General features: G+C 38.9%; 2 protein-coding genes across 5 annotated transcripts in view; one reads left to right on the plus strand and one right to left on the minus strand.

Annotated features, from left to right (window-relative positions):
* On the minus strand, window positions 1-13961 carry LOC139461887 (SAP30-binding protein-like). Of its 4 annotated transcripts, none has more exons than XM_071243374.1 (11): window positions 13900-13961; window positions 12992-13216; window positions 12369-12469; window positions 11257-11299; window positions 9274-9362; window positions 7713-7804; window positions 6871-6931; window positions 5724-5775; window positions 4562-4620; window positions 2120-2177; window positions 1-1518 (listed from the first exon to the last, which is right to left on the minus strand). In XM_071243374.1, exons 2-11 carry the CDS (start codon window positions 13212-13214, stop codon window positions 1352-1354), a joined length of 945 nt encoding a protein of 314 aa, XP_071099475.1. In that variant the 5' UTR covers window positions 13215-13216; window positions 13900-13961; the 3' UTR covers window positions 1-1351. The 4 variants fall into 4 exon arrangements, with proteins under 4 accessions (XP_071099475.1, XP_071099474.1, XP_071099472.1 ...); XM_071243373.1 differs by having other exon boundaries at window positions 1-1521; XM_071243371.1 differs by having other exon boundaries at window positions 4556-4620.
* A 2169-nt stretch (window positions 13962-16130) lies between these two features.
* Window positions 16131-20719, plus strand: part of LOC139462345 (kinesin-like protein KIF27) — a 46828-nt gene continuing 42239 nt past the window's right edge. Inside the window, exons 1-4 of the mRNA XM_071244001.1 lie at window positions 16131-16330; window positions 16688-16825; window positions 19640-19726; window positions 20450-20557. Coding sequence (XP_071100102.1) covers window positions 16262-16330; window positions 16688-16825; window positions 19640-19726; window positions 20450-20557 — 402 coding nt within the window. The 5' untranslated portion in view covers window positions 16131-16261. The remainder of the gene's footprint in view (window positions 16331-16687; window positions 16826-19639; window positions 19727-20449; window positions 20558-20719) is intronic.

The raw sequence follows: 20719 nt of genomic DNA on the forward strand, positions 1-20719 counted from the left end.
GGGGTGGCAGTTGGGTTTAACATTGTTTTGACCAGTGTTACTTACAGTTCTATAAGCATGTGTCAGCTAAATATGGGAGGAAAGCTGTCATTGATGCAGGATGTAGATGATGACTCTGCTTCAACTCACAAGCACAGACAAACTACAGATCATAAACAGCACTAAATCAGGACTTTGAACCCACAATTACTTTTTGTTAGGGATGGAGAGAAGGGGTTGAAAAGAAATCAAAGTTTGGTTACCATGGTAACAATGCAGTTTACTGGACGCAGCTTATCGACATCTTATAGCACAAATTGACTAAGGCTGCCATCTGTGGTTCTCATTTCACAGATCTTGTCTGCCTCTTTCGGTTACACAGCAAACATCCCAATACTATCCAGAGGATTAGGCACCTCTTAATGATACTTAGGGCTAGTTGTGAGGAAACTCTGTACGATTTTTATCTAGTTTTGAGTTTAGTGGAGAAAATTGCTACTGCACATGTACGGCAAGGTAAACAATCAGGTGCTGATGAACGAGCATTTATTATTTGTGACAGCACCTGTGGTCCTGAGGTAAAGTGTTGGCGAATTAGATTTTCAGCATGAGTTTGATCCTCCTGATTGAAATCCAATAAAGTACACCTTGTAAAGTACACTGCTCCCTGAAGTTTCTAGATCAACCCAACATGACCTTGCTAGGAAATTAAACCAAGAGAATGCTCTTGATACATTTATAGGTATCATGGCAACCTACGCTTGAAAGTATTTTGCTTAATGTTCTGATTGTGATGCTATAGTTTGTTTCCATGGTTACCAGAACCTTTCAGCTGCGAGTCAGAACTGATGTACTAGCATTATTGCTTTTGGCAAATATCACCCAAAATGTCACTCTTTAATCTATACAAAACTGGGAACTGGATTGAGTTGGCTTAGGGTAACAGAAGCATGGGTACTAAACTTGGATCTCAGTATTACGTTAACCCGTATGATGTACATACATTACTCTCTTCACAATACTGTTCTATACAAATCTGCATCGAAGCATGTGACACAGTTTGATATCCTCTTGAGTTTTTTTAAAGTTTGATATTCCCAGTTGTATCTCACACACTGAGGCTGAAACAATGATATTGCTTTAGATATTATAGCACAGTAAATGAATCTACGAGATAAATGCAGGAGTTGTATTTTCAAGTTTCATGAAACTTCAGCTCTTGTATGAATATGAATAACAGACATTGCTGTCAAATAACAGGTGATTTCATCTGACCTAACCATCAAGGCCAGGTGAGCTAACTGGTCATGTCCTGAATCAGGTGAGCTAACGAGGTTATGCGATGTATACAGTTTCATGAAATGAACTACTGTCATTTTTGACTTGACTTTTTTGTAATGCTACCGACGGCTGATATAACTGTTGTCTTAGTCCCTGTTGCTGAAGTTGTCAAGGTTACGACAGATGGGTTGGGCATGTTCGACGACCGGACTGCGGACACCTGAGGCTGACTGTCCCACTTGGTTTTCCTTTTCTTTTCATCTGAAGAAAACAACAAATAACAAACAACAGGATTTGGTTTGAAACCACTAGCTCTTGTTACAGAAAGATGCAAACTGATTAAATTAAATATGAGGTGAAATGGAGTTTGATGTTATGATAAAGATTATTGCACTTATATAGCGACGTGCGTATCTGTGTCTGTCTGTACATCTGTCTTGTACTAACACAGACAAATGCTGGTTTTATTGTAAGCCTGCATGAGATACCATGCCACAGATTAACATGAATACACAACTCCAACTCCAATCTGACCAGTCCTTGTTTTAGCTCCTTAATGCCGAGCGCCAGGCAGGATAACTAGCCTTTTAACATCTTTCTTATGATGCAGTTGGAGATTAAACCAAAAGAGACATAGTTGCCTACGAACAATACAGGTGAGTGAGTGAGTGAGTGAGTGAGTGAGTGAGGAGAGGACTTTAACACTTCTTTGAACAGAACTCCAACAATGTCAGCATGTCAACATGCTGATGATATTGTCTTGTCAGTTTGTGCTTGGGTCATATCACATTTGTGTTGATTAAATATACAAATACACAATCATTATTGCAGTTTCATTGTAATTTCCAGTTAAACCTACCAGGTGCTGAACCGTCGCTGGAGGAAGAAACCTTTTTCGAACCAACAATGAAATCGATCTGAAATGGCAATGGTAAAGACAGAAACAAATCGTTAATGTGCAAGTATCATGAAAAATACCAGATATTTCTCACATCATTGAGTTGCCAATGTGATGTACAATATGATGGCCGAGAAAAAAAAAGGTGTGAAAACATAAACATAACGCTGTTGCACTGTCTATAAAGACAGGACAATAGTGCTCATAAACCTTATTCACACGCCACTTTCGATGTTCTGAGTACAATATTTGCATTAACGGTGGTAGGATCTATCCAAATGTGCAAAGTTGTATGGACCCATGAGACTTGCACTGTACAGCATTATGAGCACTCTGTACTTGTCACACTTTCTTGACAATAATACCAAAATATGGAGCGGCATTTACAATGATTTAAGAATCATTAGTCACCTAGGTCCAATGAGAATCTTTAATGCCTCAGTCAGCAATATTCCACAGATTCCGGGGTAGAATAGATCTTCAGCAACCCATGCTTGCCGTAAAAGGCGACTATGCTTGTCGTAAAAGGCGACTAACGGGATCGGGTGGTCAGGCTTGCTGACTTGGTTGATACATGTCATCGATCCCAAATGCGTGGATCGATGCTCATGATATTAATCACTGAATTGTCTGGTCCAGACTTGATTATTTACAGACCGCCGTCATATAGTTGGAATATTGCTGAGTGCGGCGTTAAACAACAAACCAACCAAACCAACCACAAAATCACTGAGCCTGAAAATATTAGCAGCGATGGATTCAGGATTTTGAAAGGGGGGCCACTTGACCTAGGGCGCAGTTAACAAGTCAGATATCTGAATCGAAAAACATGTGCACCCCAATCCAATCCAAACCAACCCACCCACACCCACACCCACACCCACACCCCCACTTCTGGATCAGCCTGTGTATTAAAGTGGAGCAGTCAGCATGGTTGATGTTCTGGGTGTGGGTCAGGCCAATCAGTTTTTGATAACCATCCATGCTCTTGTGATACCTCACAAACTCAGCCACACATGTATACCTCCATTCCTTTAGTCTGCCATGACAACAATCCAGTCTGAATGGACATGATACACAATCACCATGTCACACACTGTAACAACCTGATCCTCTGTACGCTCTACCAGCAATCACAGAGTATTTAGTAACTATTCCGGCCCAGGAACTCTACACATGCTTACCCTCTACCCCATGTTAAACAGTGTATTTTGATTGTTTTTATTTATGGGATGGCACACAGCGCAGGACAGAGCATGTTACCTGCTTTGGGCTTAGAATGATAAAACAATAGAACTGAGCCTTGAACATGTTCAGAGTGAGTGAGTGTGGTTTTACGCCGCTTTTAGCCATATTTCAGCAATATCACAGCTGGGGACACCAGAAATGGGCTTCACACATTGTACCCATGTCGGGAATCGAACCCGGGTCTTCGGCGTGACGAGCGAACGCTTTAACCACTAGGCTAACCGACCGCCCCTAACATGTTCAGAAAAATGAACAGTTCCAGTAATCATTACAGAAAATTGCCAGGTGAGTTCAATGTTTTGTGAATTCAGGAAAATATTCTGTCTATATACACACTTTATTCAGATGTATTGTAGGCCATAGGCCCATGATACAATGGTTACAGTGTGGTGATGGGAGTTGGAGATCCCAACAGACTTTGCCTAAGATTCATAGCTTTTAGAATATACATGGCTAGTTTCTTAACAGTTAATGGGTTGGTGGATGACATTAAAATATTGTACTTATGTCTTGTCGGGAACTCATAATAATATATTATAGTATATATATTCTGACCTCAAAACTTGATAACAATCACAAATTAAAATAAAGTGATACTCATCTTCGATATAATCATGTTTACAAACAGTACAAACTCTTTCTTCTCTAGGTTCCTTATTATGTCTACCTGATTCAATTCTTAGATGATGAGAACTACATCTGAAACGAGCCATAATACTTCTAAATTTATCACATGATAGCCTTGTAATATACATTTCAACACCAAAAACATTCTGTCACTCCTTGACAGTTAATTTGATATAATGAGAAATTATAAAAAAAATTAATTTCTTTTCAATGCATATCCCAGGGTCCTGTTTCACAAAGCCATCTTTGTGCTATGGGTATTGTAACTTGTATAATATAATATATATAATGTTGATAGGCATTTCTTTGAGGCTGATGGATGAGAAAGATGACACAATGTATGGATAACAACTGCTTTATGATACTGAATAGTGCTGTTTCGGGATAGATCGTCATACAATTGTCAAGCAAGAGTCACATACTTAAGCCTAGACTTACAACAGTCTTAGCGCTAAGATCGCTTTATGGAACAGGACCCTGGTCCGTCCCTTAGTGAAAGATGGAAATGGAAATCATCAGTACCGGTACCTTGGTTCTGTCCTTCCGCTCCTTCTCACGCTTCTCCATCTCCTTCTTCTGGGTCTTATCTGCAGTAGAAGGAGTCAGGCGGTATAACATGTGGGAGAGTGTATGAGCTAGAGGTGAAACGATACATCGGTGCATCGTCAGTTTTCATGCGCTGTTACGATACTCAATATATTTTTTTCACTTTCGATACAAGACGGTACACTTTCTAAAGTACATTAGTGCTCGTTTAGTGACCCCGAGTGTTTTTGTCAGTGGTATGAGTTAGAGGTGAAATCGTGAGTTTTCATGCACTGATACAATACACAATATATTTTTTTCAGTTTTGATACAAGATGATACACTTTCTAAAATACATTACTGCTCGTTTAATGACCCCGGGTGTTTTTGTCAGTAAAAAATTGCAAAATGTGTTGGAATTAAGTTCACTAATAAAAATAGACGCAATGAACATGTGTCTATAGCTAGCTTTTCCTTTTGAACCTGCTCTGAAATATTTATAGTCAACATGGTCAAGACATTTCCACACGATTTGATGCAAATAATACTAAACATGCATAACGCGCTACCTATCTTATCATGACCTTTGTAACGTGATATGTATCGCATCATGATCTTGCTGTATCGTTTCACTCAGCATGAGGGAGAGAGTGAGGTGGGTTTAACACCAATTTCAACCAGTGTCTTAAGTGCAAGCACTTGCCAGTCTGCCATCAGGACCCACAGACTTTAGGACCTGGAGGCCCTGAATAAACTCTTCAGGCTATCACTAAAAAAAATGTGTCTTTTTGTGACAAATAAATCGACACGTAAATTCACTGCTGACCATAATTCAAGACCTACCTGCCACGAGCCTACAGGCAGGCACTTATTTTCAAAAACTGCTTCTAACAGCATTTCAGTCGTAACCTGTGGGAGCAGTGAAGGAACTTAGCTTCAAAAAGTCACTGGTCAACAAAATTTCTACTCACTCACACCACACTGATGCTGACTGGATATTTTCTAAAACAAGCCAATCATCCTACACTTCAGCCTCACATTGCGATGTGTATCAACCATTACATCAATTGAGATCATGGTATATCAACCACATTGTTCCATATTTTCCCTTTTTGTCATATCATGTTGATATTTATTTGACGAACCAGAAAAAGAAAAGACTTACCCAATTCATCATAAAAAGATTCTTTAGTCCACATCTGAGGATTAAAAATATCCTGAAAAACAAAAAAACTCATTTCAATTCATGTTTTATACACAGCATTCCTGACAACTAGCATCATCTACAAACCTACCAATCTGAGGCAACCACATTAAAATCAGATCTATCATGTCCCTCACACAAATATGAGACCTCTCTGCACAGTCCTGACAATACCTCCATGGAAGGTTGTGTCAGGTGAATCCTCAGTGATGTTTGACCACCTTATCTAACGGGTAGCACTGATTGACATCATGAGCACCGACCAACACAACTGAGATACAATGCAAGCCTGAACACCCAATTTCATTGGTCGCCTCTTATGACAAGCAAGGGTTGCCGAAAATCTAACCCAGATTATGAAAAGTAACTAGACTCTGGGAGATACTAGTCCGTCAAAAGTTTCACTAGTTTATAACTGACCAATCTCATTAAAATCAGATTTATGTTCTCGCTGCCGAAAAACAAAGATCTGAGGACATCCCATTACAGGTCACGTCAGAAAGACCTTTCGCGAACTTTGACCAACCACGGAAATGACTAACAAGAAGTCGACATCAGCCAATTAGAAAGCAGCTTTCTCAAGCTTTACGGCACTTGTTTCCACCTGGCGACTTCCATTTCAGACTACGCTTAAAAATATATTGACACAGTTCTCGATTAAAATTTTGGAAACTGAACAAACAAACGTTCCGGAAAGTCTTATATGTGGTTGAGATTGTATGGCAGTGCTTCCCACATACTGTGCAATGCCTCCTCCGTTCAAATGTTTATCCCACGGAAGCGAGAGATAGATGATAATTTTGAAAGAATGAGTCAAGGCCGTAACTGTCGTTCAGAATACCTCGTGTTCACGTTTTCGAGGTTGCATGATTAGAAAACACATTCCGACTGTCATTTTCATGATCTGGTAAGCACCGCTTTGATTGGTCGGATGAAAGGCCGTTCTGACGTGACCCGTAATGGGATGTCCTCAGATCTTTGTTTAGTGATAGCGAGAACTAAGATCGGATTTTAATGAGATTCATTACTGACAGACTTGTGGCAGTGTCCAGCCATGCTAGCCCTGTTAAAGAGAGGTGAACACATGATTAAAATGAAGACAACTTACTGGAGGAAAGTTTGTTCCTTTCTCATCTATGTGCAGAAACTCTATTAACTTTTCATATATGCTGAAACAAAAAAGTATGCATCAGTCTTTGTTTCATAGTTCAATGGACTCACCATCAACACTGTCACAGTGCACCTTAACAAATACAATTAGAAAATGTAATAACTGTTGACTGGGGTGATTCAAGTGAAGCAGGAATATCATACATGGCAGGTAGGTGGACAGGATACAAATGTAATCATTCGTTTATCATTACACCAGTGACACCAGTGACATCACTTTATCATACATTTAAAATAAGTGCAAGGTCAAAGTATACTACTCAAAAGAAGTTAAGGATCACCCGATTCTTTCATATTGGTAATGTTAATCTGTCATGGCATGAGAGATTAACTATTGTAATATGAAAGAATCAGGTGATCCTTAACTTTTTTTGAGTAGTATATGTGCACATGAAACTACAGTACAGGCAGATTTGAATTAGGCTTACTAAACAAAATGTTACTTGTCTGGAACCCATGCATTATAATCTAACTCAATCCTGCAGTAGTTGTGTTTCATCATGACACAGACTCAATTTCGAGAATTTCAACCAGGGCCATACTTATAACTTGTAAATTGTAATTATAGCTTGCAGATTGGGATGGCCATCCATTTTGTTATGTCAGACATTTTTAAAAGTTGTTTACGAATCCACCAACTCCAAAAAATTTAAATTTCACAAAATAAAATATTCAGAATTGGAATGTTTTTATTTATTTATTTGTAACCTACCAACCCGACTTTTTGGGCCAAAATTCTGTACGCCCAAAAAACACAAACAATTCAGTTAAGACATTCACCTGGGATTTCTAAAATCTTTTCTTTTTTGAATCATCACATTGTGGCTGTAGCCGCTCTTCATCATGCGTTCATAATTTCGAGCAATCTTCTCCTGAAAATGACATGTTTTTCAGTATTTAATATGGTAGTTTGGCATAGTAAAAGAATAGAAACTGTGAGCTGTGGATAACATGTCCTGTGAAACAACATTTAGAAATCTGCAGTGAGAGCGTGAATGTTGTTTGTCAGCAATATTCCAGCTATATCACAGCGGCATGTAAAAATCAAGTGTCAGGTAAACCAGTGGATGAGTGCATAAGAGTGATACACACAATCAGGGAATAAAAATAAATAACTAAACATTAGTAAAGTGCAAAAATCCCCATAAAATTAACGTCCCAAAAGTGATGTTTGAGACTGCATGACACAAACATAACAAGAGAGAGTTTCCATACTCTCAAGTCTTGGTAATCCGACACTTGTTAATCCGAAAATCTTCTTTTTCTGACACTTATAATGGGAACTGATTTAATCATTAATTTGACACTCTCCCTCTCAAACTCCCCTAATTTGCAACAAATTTCCGAAATCACTGATTATACAATAAATATCAGCATACTCCATGGTCACTGCCCACGAGTACACAGCCCTGTGTTTTGATGTGAGATGAGTTGGCTAGTAGCTACATATTACGATGGCTGCCAAGATAAACACGCTTAACAATAAACAATTAGTGCCTTAAATAAACAAAATAGGATTAATCCCATGTTTACATTACCTCAATTTCACTAAAATCAGACACAAGTTCTCACTAAAGCTGAGGACATCCTATTACAGGTCATATCAGAATGAGATTTCGCCAAACTTTGACTGACTGATAAAATAACTAGCAGGTGGCACTAGTCCAAACTGGTGACTTCCATTCAAGACTATGCTTTCAGAAGTATTTTGAATCAGTCATACAGTCCGTAACAGTAGCTTGGAAAGCCCTGTGTGAAAGTTTAGAGGTTGCATGATTAGAAAACATATTCTGCTAACAATATAACATAAACTGAATATTTTATTTTTAATTTTTTTATATTAATTATCGTTATCTTTCATGTAGTTGTCCAATTTTTTATCAAGAATGTTGATACTACATAATTTTGTTTATCCGACATACTTGTTAATCAACAATAATCTTATTCAACCAATCATGACGAATTAACGGGACTTGACTGTATATCATTCATTAAACAAGTGAATCAAGTCGTGATTGGAATGTGGTCGGTTCTTGATTTCTTCTGAAATTGAGTCGTAGAATGTTCCATAGCAAAGGAGATGCTCCAGCAAAAGTTCCTTGAAGAAAGACTGGTGCTAGTATTTGTCTTGCATCAAAAACCAATACAAGAACCTTGAACTGTATTCTAGTCAGTGAAGATCTGTCTCAAAATCAGCCAGGGCACACATTGTAGCCAACAGATCCTCTGTAAATGCAGCTCAAACGACAATCATGCTTTATATACTGGTGTACCCTTTGTATGACATTACCTAAACTACAGTACTTATAACTAGGACAAAGTATGAAAATATCACACAAACTTGTAATTCTTTTGAGCACCGTCCTGCAGGTTCAGGAGGGATATGTATTTCTTCCGCCGACAGATTCCGGACTTTCCGTGACAGAGCAGCTGCAAGAGAGAGTGATGAGTAAGTCATTTATTCAATACTTTCTTCCTGTAACATACACTGTGTACACCATGGGTGAGTGAGTGAGTTGGGTTTAACGCCGCTTTTAACAGTATTCCAGTTATATCACGGCGTGTCAGCTTAATGTGTGAGGAAAGGTCGAAGTGATGCAGGTCTTAGACATTTACCACTTCGGTGAAACCCACGAGCACGGGTATGGTGCTGACAAACCTAAAAACATAATCGGGGCGAACCGAGATTCGAACCCACAAGCATAGGTTTCTAGCGTGCCCAACATGCCCAAAGGAACGCAACTCTGCACAGAGAACCGCAGCGCCTTAGATGACTGGGCCACTCGCGCCCCCGTACACCACATGGAACACAATCAGGTCTTATCACTGGATACTCAAGGAACATTTTTAATCCATTACAATATGAGTGAGTGAGCAAGTTTGGTTTAACACCATTTCTAACAGTATTCCAATTATAGCATGACATGTCCGCTCAATGTGGGAGGAAAGCCAAAAGTGTTGCAGGTCTAGGACATTTACCACTTTGGTGAAACACACAAGCACAAGCACAAGCAAAATGGGTTTTGAACCCACGATCATAGGTTTCTGGCATGCCCAAGGGACGCAACTCTGCACAGTTAATCATGGCATCTTTTAACGGCATCTTGGACAACTGGGACACCTATGGCCCCTTTTACAACATGAAAATAAGAAATGTCTACAATCAGAAAACGTTTGAAATTAAGGATCCTGGCATCCTAGAGGTGTGTACCTATCATATTCAAACCTAGATACCTCCAAAAATTTCAACTTTTATCATTAGGGTTATGATAAAGACCCCTTGACTTTCATGCTTAACTTCTGCCAGACAATAGGCAATGTTTACAATAGAACAAATGCTTGATTAGAAACCGAAGCTAAGGAATGTATGGGGGAACAGATTTTAATATGCCACTCAGTATATGGCACAGTGTGAGAAACAACTCACACAACTATTTACAATACAGATTAGGGCTGGGGCGAGTCCAAATTTACTACCCTGGTACCCGACCCCTTATTACCCGACCCTACCCAGGTACCCACTGTAGGTCTCAAGAGTTGGGAACACAATGTCAATTTGGCAATAGTTTAACCGTAGCCCTGGCAAAAACTGCTTAGATACATGCATGAAACCAGAGACCATAAAATAGATATACGGTCTCTTATGAAATGATCAAATCATGCGTACAATGAAGCTGACTGAAGCCTTATCTTTACTCAAACATATACAAGTCAAAGGGAATGTGTGCATCATCAGAAAAAAATGAGAACATTAGCGACTTGTAGTGTAACCACTGAGCTATGGTGAGTTTTTGTAATTAAACAATATGTCACGTGACTAACCACGGGTCCAGGTAGTTCTGTGGGTACCTGGGTCCTACTCAGTACCCACCCGACCTGAGCTACCCGTACCAGCCCTAATACAGATACAATACCATACAATGGCAGATTTTCAGTTTTACAGAGTTTTGACAGTTGAAATCTTTAGTGAGGCAAATGTTCCGTTCTTGAATCGAGGAAACAGTGTTGGAATAGGCAGAAAAGTCAGCACATTCAGATAGGTATCCCATCTGGACTGGTGGGCTCAAATCGGCCTCGTCCCGCTCTTATATAGGCAATCCAGCCTTCAAGAAACAGTTATCTTGCAAAGTGTCTCAAATGAGGTGGTCAGTCCTGGAAGTGAATTGACAACTGTAAACAACTAAGTGAGGTCACTCTACTTTACATGTGCCCCAGTTTGCTGCCACCAACAATCATAAGAACTAAACTTGCACTATACCATGTATACACTGCCACATAACAATCAGACAACTGTAACATGTTCTATGGATGGAACAGTACTTACATGCATCTTGAGTGTCTAAAACCTTTTCTTCAATGTCAGTTTTCTGAAAGAAAGGGAAAATTACTCCTTCAACATGTCAAACTGACTCACATTAACATGATAAAGACATCAGGGAAATAAAATAAATGAGTAATTGAGTAATTATTGTTTGACATCGCACCAGTAATCTTACAGCTCTTTGTGGCGATTTGAACAAAATCTACAGAAATTCAGTGATGGGCTTGCTAGTCTCTGCAATACATTCTGCCAGTTCCAAATATTGTTTGACTTTGTTTGACATGTGCCTCTGCTCACCCAACAGTAAATTTTAAACTTATCCTATCTCAGACTATGCGTATATCCCACGACTGGAAGGTGGGCGCAGATACCCTAGCCTGGAAAGACTACAACCGTGAGACATGCACGAGGAGGCTGATGCTAAACATTGAAATAAAATACACATTTAAAACACTGCCTTGTGTCATAAATGACAATAACTCGTGAGCAGGAAAACACACAACTGGTAAAACGATCCCAAGACACTAGTTGGACGTAACAGCATGAGATCAGGTATAACATGGGGAACATGTTTTCACGTTCGATATTGTTAAACCAAGAGCAGTCAATCGATCCTGAGCTCCAATTGTGACAGCGACAGTGGCACAGATAGACATGTGATCAGGTCGTGAAAGTTTGATATGCATGGGATTATGTGCATGACCCAGTTGTTGAGTGCGTAACCATGGTGGTGTTGGGATATGTTTGGTGACTTGTTTATTAGAAGCTGGAAACCTTGTTCAAGTACATTTCTAAATATTAACAAGGAACAATAAAAAATGCATAGTGTGAGAATGGAGAAGTGTAAAAATTGATTATTAGTATAATCATCATTATCATTATATTGTCCTTCACCATGTCCACAGAATTATTTAAAAATATTTTGAGCATCGATCCACGCAATTGGGATTTGATGACATGCATCAACCAAGTTAGTGAGCCTGAGCACCTGATCCTGCTAGTCACCTCTTACAACAAGCATAGTCGCCTTTTACGGCAAGCAAAGGTTGCTGAAGACCTATTCTTACCCAAATATTCACAGGTCCCTCAACAGGCTTCCGTGTATAAGAACATACCTGTATATCTAAAAGATCTGTGCTCTCTTCCTCTATTTCTTCCTCTGATTGACTTTCTTCATCTTCCTGATCATCTGGTCCATAAGACACAAGCTTGGTGGCTGTTGAAGAAAATAGTGAAAACTCTAAACATGGACTCAAGTCGTAGTCAACATTTACCATGTATACATTTTTATCTACAATTTTTAAATCAAATCATTTGTCAAAACAGGTGTCATTAGCCAATTGCTATCATGGGTAATGATAATTCTATCATTCCAGGATGGATCTGACTCTGATGTTCCATGAGTCAGCCATGAAGATAGTGAGTGAGTTGGGTTTAACGCCATTTTTCACAGTATTCCAGTTATCATAGTTTTATCACAGCATGTCAGCTTATGTGGGAGGAAAGCCTGAAGTGATGCAGGTTTTAGAGGTTTACCACCTAAACAAAACCCAAGAGCATGGGTATGGTGCTGACAAACCTAGAAACATAATTTGAACCCACAATCACAGGTTTCACGTGTGCCAAAGGGATGCAAATCTGCACAGCAAATTGTGATGCGTTAGACAACTGGGCCACCCGCACCTCCAAGAAAGATAGGAAGAAAATCTATCATTACATATGTACTTCATGTACTTACTTCGTTTCGCCAAGCGTGGTTTTTCAGGGACACTAGAGTTGGAATTATCATTTTGTAGGTTAGGTAAGGAAGATGGTCGCGGCTCTTGTTTAGCTAGAATTTCTTGTGTTTCTTCATCTGAGATGTTGTCTACAGCTGATGGCATTTCCTCATCGGAATCTTCACCATAGTCAGCTGTCAAAGACTTCATTGCTGTGAGACTGTCTGATCTCTCCATGGCCATCACTGTAATATTTGGAAACGGTATTGTTATTGTGCCAAGTTAGAAATCTAAGGGGTGATGAAGTCCTGGAGGTTTGTGCTTATAGCATTTGAATTGAGGGACACCTAAAAGATCATAATTTTCAAACATTTGGGTAATGACAAGGACCCTCTGACTATCAAACATAATTTCAATACTTTTATCATGATTATCATGTTTCATCAACATGACCGTGGTTCAATAATAACTTGTCTTGAAAATGCTGTCTGTGGGTATTTTTATCGTGGACACTCAGCATGATCATGGATCAGCCTCTGTATTACTCATGTAAGCTTGGTATGTATCAGTTATTAGGTCCCTTGGATGTGTTTGATGTGAAATAATAAGAAATCATACTATTAATATTTTAACCTTATAGTTTCTTCATTTGTTGGGAAAATCGTATCTTTGTTATGTTAAGGTTCGGTATCTTTAGAAGAGAAAAGTAACACCCATTTGTGGTCCGGGCGAAATGATCTTTATTTGTTAGTTGGACTCATGCCTTTCCAGTTTATATCCAATCTCTATGTTACGGGCCTTAGTTTTGATCAATGACTCTGTTCATGTCTGGCGAAATTGCAAATAGAATTGGTTTAAATAAATCATAACATTCACCCAAAAGTGAAAAACAAAATCCTGAAAAAATGAGCCCATGAACGACATTTACCTGATTCTTAGTCAGACATACGAACATCAAGCGCACAAAAGACAACCGGAAGTCCACTATGCTCTTCAGTGAAAAGAGTCTAGAAAAATGCTAAGCTATGGTGTTGTTTTCGAATTTGCAACCACTAAATAACACTTATGTCATTTAAGGTTATATTTTTGGTATATAATTAAAAACAAAAATAACAGGAAATTAACAGGTTGTTTCGATGATAAATATCGTATGATCATTTGGCACTTAGCTCTACTTATTCAGAATGTTTGCAAATGGCCGCCGGCTAAAGAATGTGATGTTGTTTACATCGTAACTCAGGTACGATTGGGACTAAATGTGAACTGTTTGATAATTGTGGCGATGACGTTGATGTAGAAATCGTATGTTTTCTTGAGTAAGAGGATGTTTTACATTTGCCATTCTGCTTTCTTCTCATTTTGTCAGGGTTTATAATCATGTCAGTTGACATGGTTGACACGAGTAGACCTAATCCAGTCAGTCAACTTGTTTTAACACGTGTATAGATCAAAATAATTTCATTACCTCTAAATGAAATTGATATGTCATAACATTGATAATCCTGATGTTTGTAGGTTTGGCTGTTTTCAGGGAAGGTAGGAGAGACACGTAGTGTTAAGTCATGACAATTAGCACAATTAGAACATCTAAATAGAAGAGCAAAATGACACTTGAAACTGCATGTGATCAGCCAGTAAACCATGTTCAATTTTCATGTGAATTAGTGTTTGACAAAGTATGAATCCCAGTACCGCATATTCATTATTCAGAGTACTTTTAAAGTCACAACTTTTGAGCATTGTGGGGACGATCTTTGCCATATTATACGTCATTGAGTCAAGTAACTAGCTTTTGTGAGAATCCACCAGACAAGAACCTACAACCTACTTTTTGTTAGTCAGATAGGCTAACTAATTGACCTGTGTTCACACTGTTAAAAACAATGCAATGTTAGCTAGTCCTGCATGGTGTTGGTCTTGTTGTACATTAGTATGGTTTTACATGCGCTTTTTGCATTTCATTGGTGATGTCTGGCAGTCATTTGGCACCACACGTCCTGGTCTGTATCCATGGTAAAACAATGCCAATGCCAATGTATTCAACACCAAACCATTTCATCCTGCTCTCTTGATGTTTTTTTGTGCAGAATAAGTATAACTGCAACTAATTTTCGGAAAATAATAAAATAAATGAGAGGACTGTGATTATTTTGACAAGTCTATTTATTTGTTTAGGATTTTACCTTGACTGTCAACATTCAAGAGTGGAGGTTCAAGGGACCCCAGTCTATAATTGTAAGGGTTCCTGTGAGAATTAAATGAGAATCCTGTAAAGTAAAGAAACGATTTAGTGTACGCACAAATGTAGAGAATGGGCGCAGAAAGAAATATACTTTGTCCTGTGGAATGCTCTATAATATTCATTGTACCTACAGCGCATCAACATGATCAAGAACATTTAAGCCTGTCTGTCTCTTCATCCATCAATCATGGCCACTGTCGACATGAACATTGATTTATACCAAGCTCTAATTGTACAGTACTTGTCGCACATTTGTGCATCAGGGCCCTGTTTGCATGCTTCAAAGCAGCAGCTGCCATGCTGTAAATGCATGATAGGGATACAACCCCTTTATACTTCCTTCACAGCTCTTGCATCTGCTTGTCACGCCGAAGACCCGACATGGGTACAATGTGAGAAGCCCATTTCTGGTGTCCCCCGCCGTGATATTGCTGGAATATTGCTAAAAGTGGTGTAAAACTATACTCACTCACTCACTTCACAGCTCTTCTAATTATCCATCCTTGTCATCACAAACCTAATTGATTTATTGCAACAGATGTCCAACAGTAGGTAGGTATGATGCTAAATTTCGTATAAAGGTGAATGGTTTATGTTTTCAAGATCTATGCAGTTTTCATTACTATGCCTAATTCTGTGCTAAATAAAAATTACTGAATGGTAATTAATATATATTATACCCCTTTTGTCATGTTTATTAGGCCCTTGCCCCATTCATTACATTGAAAACAAAAACAACAATATGTTGAAAATAAGAAAGTGCTAAAACAATGTGCTTCCACAGGATATAAACAGTAAGTAATTATGAAAAGTCTCAACATTTTTTGGCTTATGCAATGCCTTATGGCTCATGGCATTATGCATGTCATCGTATTCCAATTGCGTGGAACGGTGCTCATGATGTCAGTCACTGGATTGTCTGGCCCAGACTTGATTATTTATAGACCTCTGTCATATAGCTGAAATACTGTTGAAAGAAAAAAAATAAATAAAATAAACTATTGAAAAAATAAATTAAGCGTGGGAAGATAGATTGTGGAAAGAAGATATGACAGTTTCATTTTTTACTTCAGTTGGTGGCAAAATGCAAGAAGTCAATGTTCGTGTGGCTGTTCGGGTAGGTAGATTGTTTAATTGTACCTTTGATTTTGTCCTTTTCAGTCGTTACCATTTCATCAATAACAGTTTGTAATCTGGACAATCATGATAATTGACCACAATCTAATATGCTTGGTACAGTCATGACAACTGATATTCTGTCCATGATAAAAAAATTCTATTGTCCACCACATAGACTATTTGTAGAATCTAGTGACTGATGTTGTTGCATGAACAGTCTATTCCTTTCTTCAAACATTCAAATGTAAAATATCCACATGTTCATGATGTTAGGGCAAAAACAAAGATTTTATCATTTTTATGATCATTGTTGCCTACAGTCCATCAATGTAGATTTTCCACCATCTCATCACAGGTTCGGCCCCTCTTGCCTAAGGAACGCCTTGGGGGAGATCAGATGTGTGTTCAAGTACTACGCAACACCAATCAGCTGATAGTGGGCAAAGACAGGGCATTTACATTTGACCATGTCTTTAACCATAAGACATCACAGGTGAAGGCAATGTTTCATCATCTAGGCTGCTTGCGGCAGGACTCTTGACCTCTGTTAGCCACACACATGTGCATGCACATCTCTATATAAGTGCAATAATCTTGGATGCGACATTAAACCCCATTTCACCTCACCTCACCTTGACCTCTGTTGCTTCTCACAAAAGGCAATTAGATTCAACTGTTTGTCATGTTTAATTTATATAAATATACATGATATGTGATGTGACCAAATCACAAACAACATTGTGAAATTGGTTCACAATTGTTTATTTGAAAATAAACAATAATGCCTATGTAAAGAGTACCATAAACATGATAAACTGTGAAGAGGAGAATCCTGCAAATGTTTTGAAATCATCACAATAACTAATGGTAACAAGATTAACAAACTTGGGGAAAACAGAAGAATGTTAACAATCACATTAATTGTACAACACAAGAAACAAATGTAACTGGAAAAGTAAATAAGGGAATAGAGAATTATAGAGAAGTTTGTTGAGTTTCTGTAAGCTGAAGCAAGAGCTGCAGGTGGATACTTGCTGTTTAGACAACAAACTAGTGGCAGTGATCGACTGCACTAGCATATCATCTGTACAAGGTATCTGGAGTATGTGAATGGACATAATGTTTGTAGAAAATGTGTGAAGTTTTCTAATGTTCAAACGTTTGTTCGATTTGAAGATCTGTACCCATAGCAATGACTGTGGTAGTCACGGTTGGTCAAAATGATTTAGCGGAATATTCTAATTTGGCTAATCCTCCCGAAAGGGCGGTCAGGTAGCCGAGTGGTTAAAGCATTTGGTCGTCACGCCGAAGACCCGGGTTAGATTCCTGACATGGGTACAATGTGTGAAGTCCATTTCTGGTGTCCCCCGACGTGATATTGCTGGGATATTGCTAAAAGCGGCGTAAAACCATACTCACTCACTCCCTAATCCTGCCCAAACAATACACTCTTCTACACATGTCCCACAGTAGAAGCCTCTATACAGTGCAACGGAGCACAGACCCATCTCATTGTCTAGAAGCTGTTGTTCTGTCAATGTAATCTCTTAAAGCTGTAACAGGGTCCTGTTCGGGAACTCTATACTTTGGTAAAACCACCTCGAATCTACCGTGTTATGTGTCATGTATTATTCCAAAGAGAGTGATATGCACTCCATCATCCTTCTCAAAGTGCACATTGTTGACTGAAAATACACCCTTGAGAGTTGTCCAGTGATTGTTGACTGAAAATACACCCTTGAGAGTTGTCCAGTGATTGTTGACTGAAAATACACCCTTGAGAGTTGTCCAGTGATTGCTGACTGAAAATACACCCCTGAGAGTTGTCCAGTGATTGCTGACTGAAAATACACCCTTGAGCATGTTGAGAGTTGTCCAGTGATTGTTGACTGAAAATACACCCTTGAGAGTTGTCCAGTGATTGCTGACTGAAAATACACCCTTGAGAGTTGTCCAGTGATTGTTGACTGAAAATACACCCTTGAGAGTTGTCCAGTGATTGCTGACTGAAAATACACCCTTGAGAGTTGTCCAGTGATTGCTGACTGAAAATACACCCTTGAGAGTTGTCCAGTGATTGCTGACTGAAAATACACCCTTGAGAGTTGTCCAGTGATTGCTGACTGAAAATACACCCTTGAGAGTTGTCCAGTGATTGTTGACTGAAAATACACCCTTGAGAGTTGTCCAGTGATTGTTGACTGAAAATACACCCTTGAGGGTTGTTCAGTGATTGCTGACTGAAAATACACCCTTGAGAGTTGTCCAGTGATTGCTGACTGAAAATACACCCTTGAGAGTTGTCCAGTGATTGCTGACTGAAAATACACCCTTGAGAGTTGTCCAGTGATTGCTGACTGAAAATACACCCTTGAGAGTTGTCCAGTGATTGTTGACTGAAAATACACCTTTGAGAGTTGTCCAGTGATTGTTGACTGAAAATACACCCTTGAGGGTTGTTCAGTGATTGCTGACTGAAAATACACCCTTGAGAGTTGTCCTGTGATTGCTGACTGAAAATACACCCTTGAGAGTTGTCCTGTGATTGCTGACTGAAAATACACCCTTGAGAGTTGTCCAGTGATTGCTGACTGAAAATACACCCTTGAGAGTTGTCCAGTGATTGTTGACTGAAAATACACCCTTGAGAGTTGTTCAGTGATTGGGTCATATTGATTGTGATGCCTTGGGGCAAAGCCCGAAGGGTGTAGGTAGCATTAGGTTGAGGGCAAGGAGACATACAGCCTTTTATCGCAGTTGCTTGGAAGACAAGTCATTGTGAGATATAAAGATCTGAAGTTTGCAAAGGGTACATTGGCTATGACACAGAAAACGATTCTTCTGGTTTGTGCAGATTAAAAGTCATGTTAGTTATATTGAGTTATAAGTAAATTAACATGTTATTTTGGTTTAGTTGAGAATGTGCTGGATAATATATTTGAGTTCATTGACAGTCCAATACATCTTGTTGTATATTAACCTGCATATATGAATATTTGTTGTCAATCATCAAGATAAATAATGTTAAACTCTGTAAGCAAAGGTATCTCTACAATGTATTATCTTAGTTCTACCTGATCCTTCAGTTTATACATCACAGACAATTGATCTAGCTTAGTTTCTCACATGGCAGACCAATCACAATTTTGATAGCCACAGGGGATTGGCCTACCCTTCGTTTTGCACACTGACTACACATGTTTGCTTCTGGTGTTCTACCCTTGGGAAATGCTTCAGTGCATTGAAAACTGAAAGAATTCCCTTTAATTGCAACTTTGTCATACTTATATCCTTTTGACATTTTCAGGAAGATGTGTATCAAACTTGTGTGGATCCACTTGTCAGAAGTATATTTGATGGCTACAATGCAACCGTCTTTGCATACGGTCAGACTGTAAGTGTGGAAATCATTGTCATCGTGGTCGCTTTTATTTGGGAAATAAATTGTTTTGGCAAAGCACACGTTTGTGCTTTTGATGTTAAGCATTTCCTTGATAACATTTGGTGGACATAATCTTGATGATTCGTCTTGAGTGTTTTTAATTTTCGTGATTATCTCAGGGATTTAAAAATCATTACCGGGTATGCATTTCTTTGGCATGCCAGAAACATGTGATTGCGGGTTTGAATCCCCGTTCACTGGCTCGATTATGTGTCTGGGTTTGTGAGCACCACACCCGTGCTCTGGGGTTTCACTAGTCTCGTAAACGTCTGAGACCTGCATCACTTTGGGCTTTCTTCCCACATTAAGCTGACACGCCGTGATATAACTTGAATACTGTTGAAAGCGGTTTTAAACCAACTCACTCACTCTTTATTCACTCATTGACTTATTAGAATTATAGACTGACTCCTGGTCTCCATTTCACAAACTTTTTTAATGTTGCAGTGTTAGAAATATAGTGTTAGAGGTTTGCTCCTGTTGTATTTTACAATTATGGTAATAACATGGACACCTTGACTTTCATAACTAATATGGAACACTGTGATGCAACAGCCATGTCTCCTATACGTTAACATAGACTTGATATACGTAATCCTTGGATGTCTTTGTGAAACCTGGCCCAATGTTTACGAACAATGTCTGATGTTTCCCCATGTTGTTGTGATTGTCTAGGGCTCAGGGAAGACCTACACTATTGGAGGATGTAATATCTCAGCCATTACAGAAGATGAACATGGAACCATTCCCCGGGCTATTAACCAGATGTTTGACATCATGAAGGTACAGTCACAAGACTCAAATTCCAAGATTTATTAGTTTTCCATGATCTGTACTGACTTGTGGTTGTTTGTTTGGTGTACAACGCCACACTCATCAAAATTTCAGCAATATGACAGCAGTCTGTAAATAATTGAGTCTGCACCAGACAATCCAGTGATTGAT

The sequence above is a fragment of the Haliotis cracherodii genome, unplaced genomic scaffold, assembly GCF_022045235.1.
Source record: "Haliotis cracherodii isolate W230 unplaced genomic scaffold, xgHalCrac1.p SCAF_15, whole genome shotgun sequence".
In the NCBI taxonomy this organism is placed as follows: domain Eukaryota; kingdom Metazoa; phylum Mollusca; class Gastropoda; order Lepetellida; family Haliotidae; genus Haliotis; species Haliotis cracherodii.

Coding starts and splice junctions, on each gene's coding strand:
- LOC139461887 (XM_071243370.1), bottom strand. CDS start 13,214: ATGGCCATGGAGAGATCAGACAGTCTCACAGCAATGAAGTCTTTGACA. Junction 11,300..12,368: donor CAGATCTTTTAGATATACAG/GTATGTTCTTAT, acceptor CCTTTCTTTCAG/AAAACTGACATTGAAGAAAA. Junction 9,363..11,256: donor TTTAGACACTCAAGATGCAT/GTAAGTACTGTT, acceptor TCTCTCTTGCAG/CTGCTCTGTCACGGAAAGTC.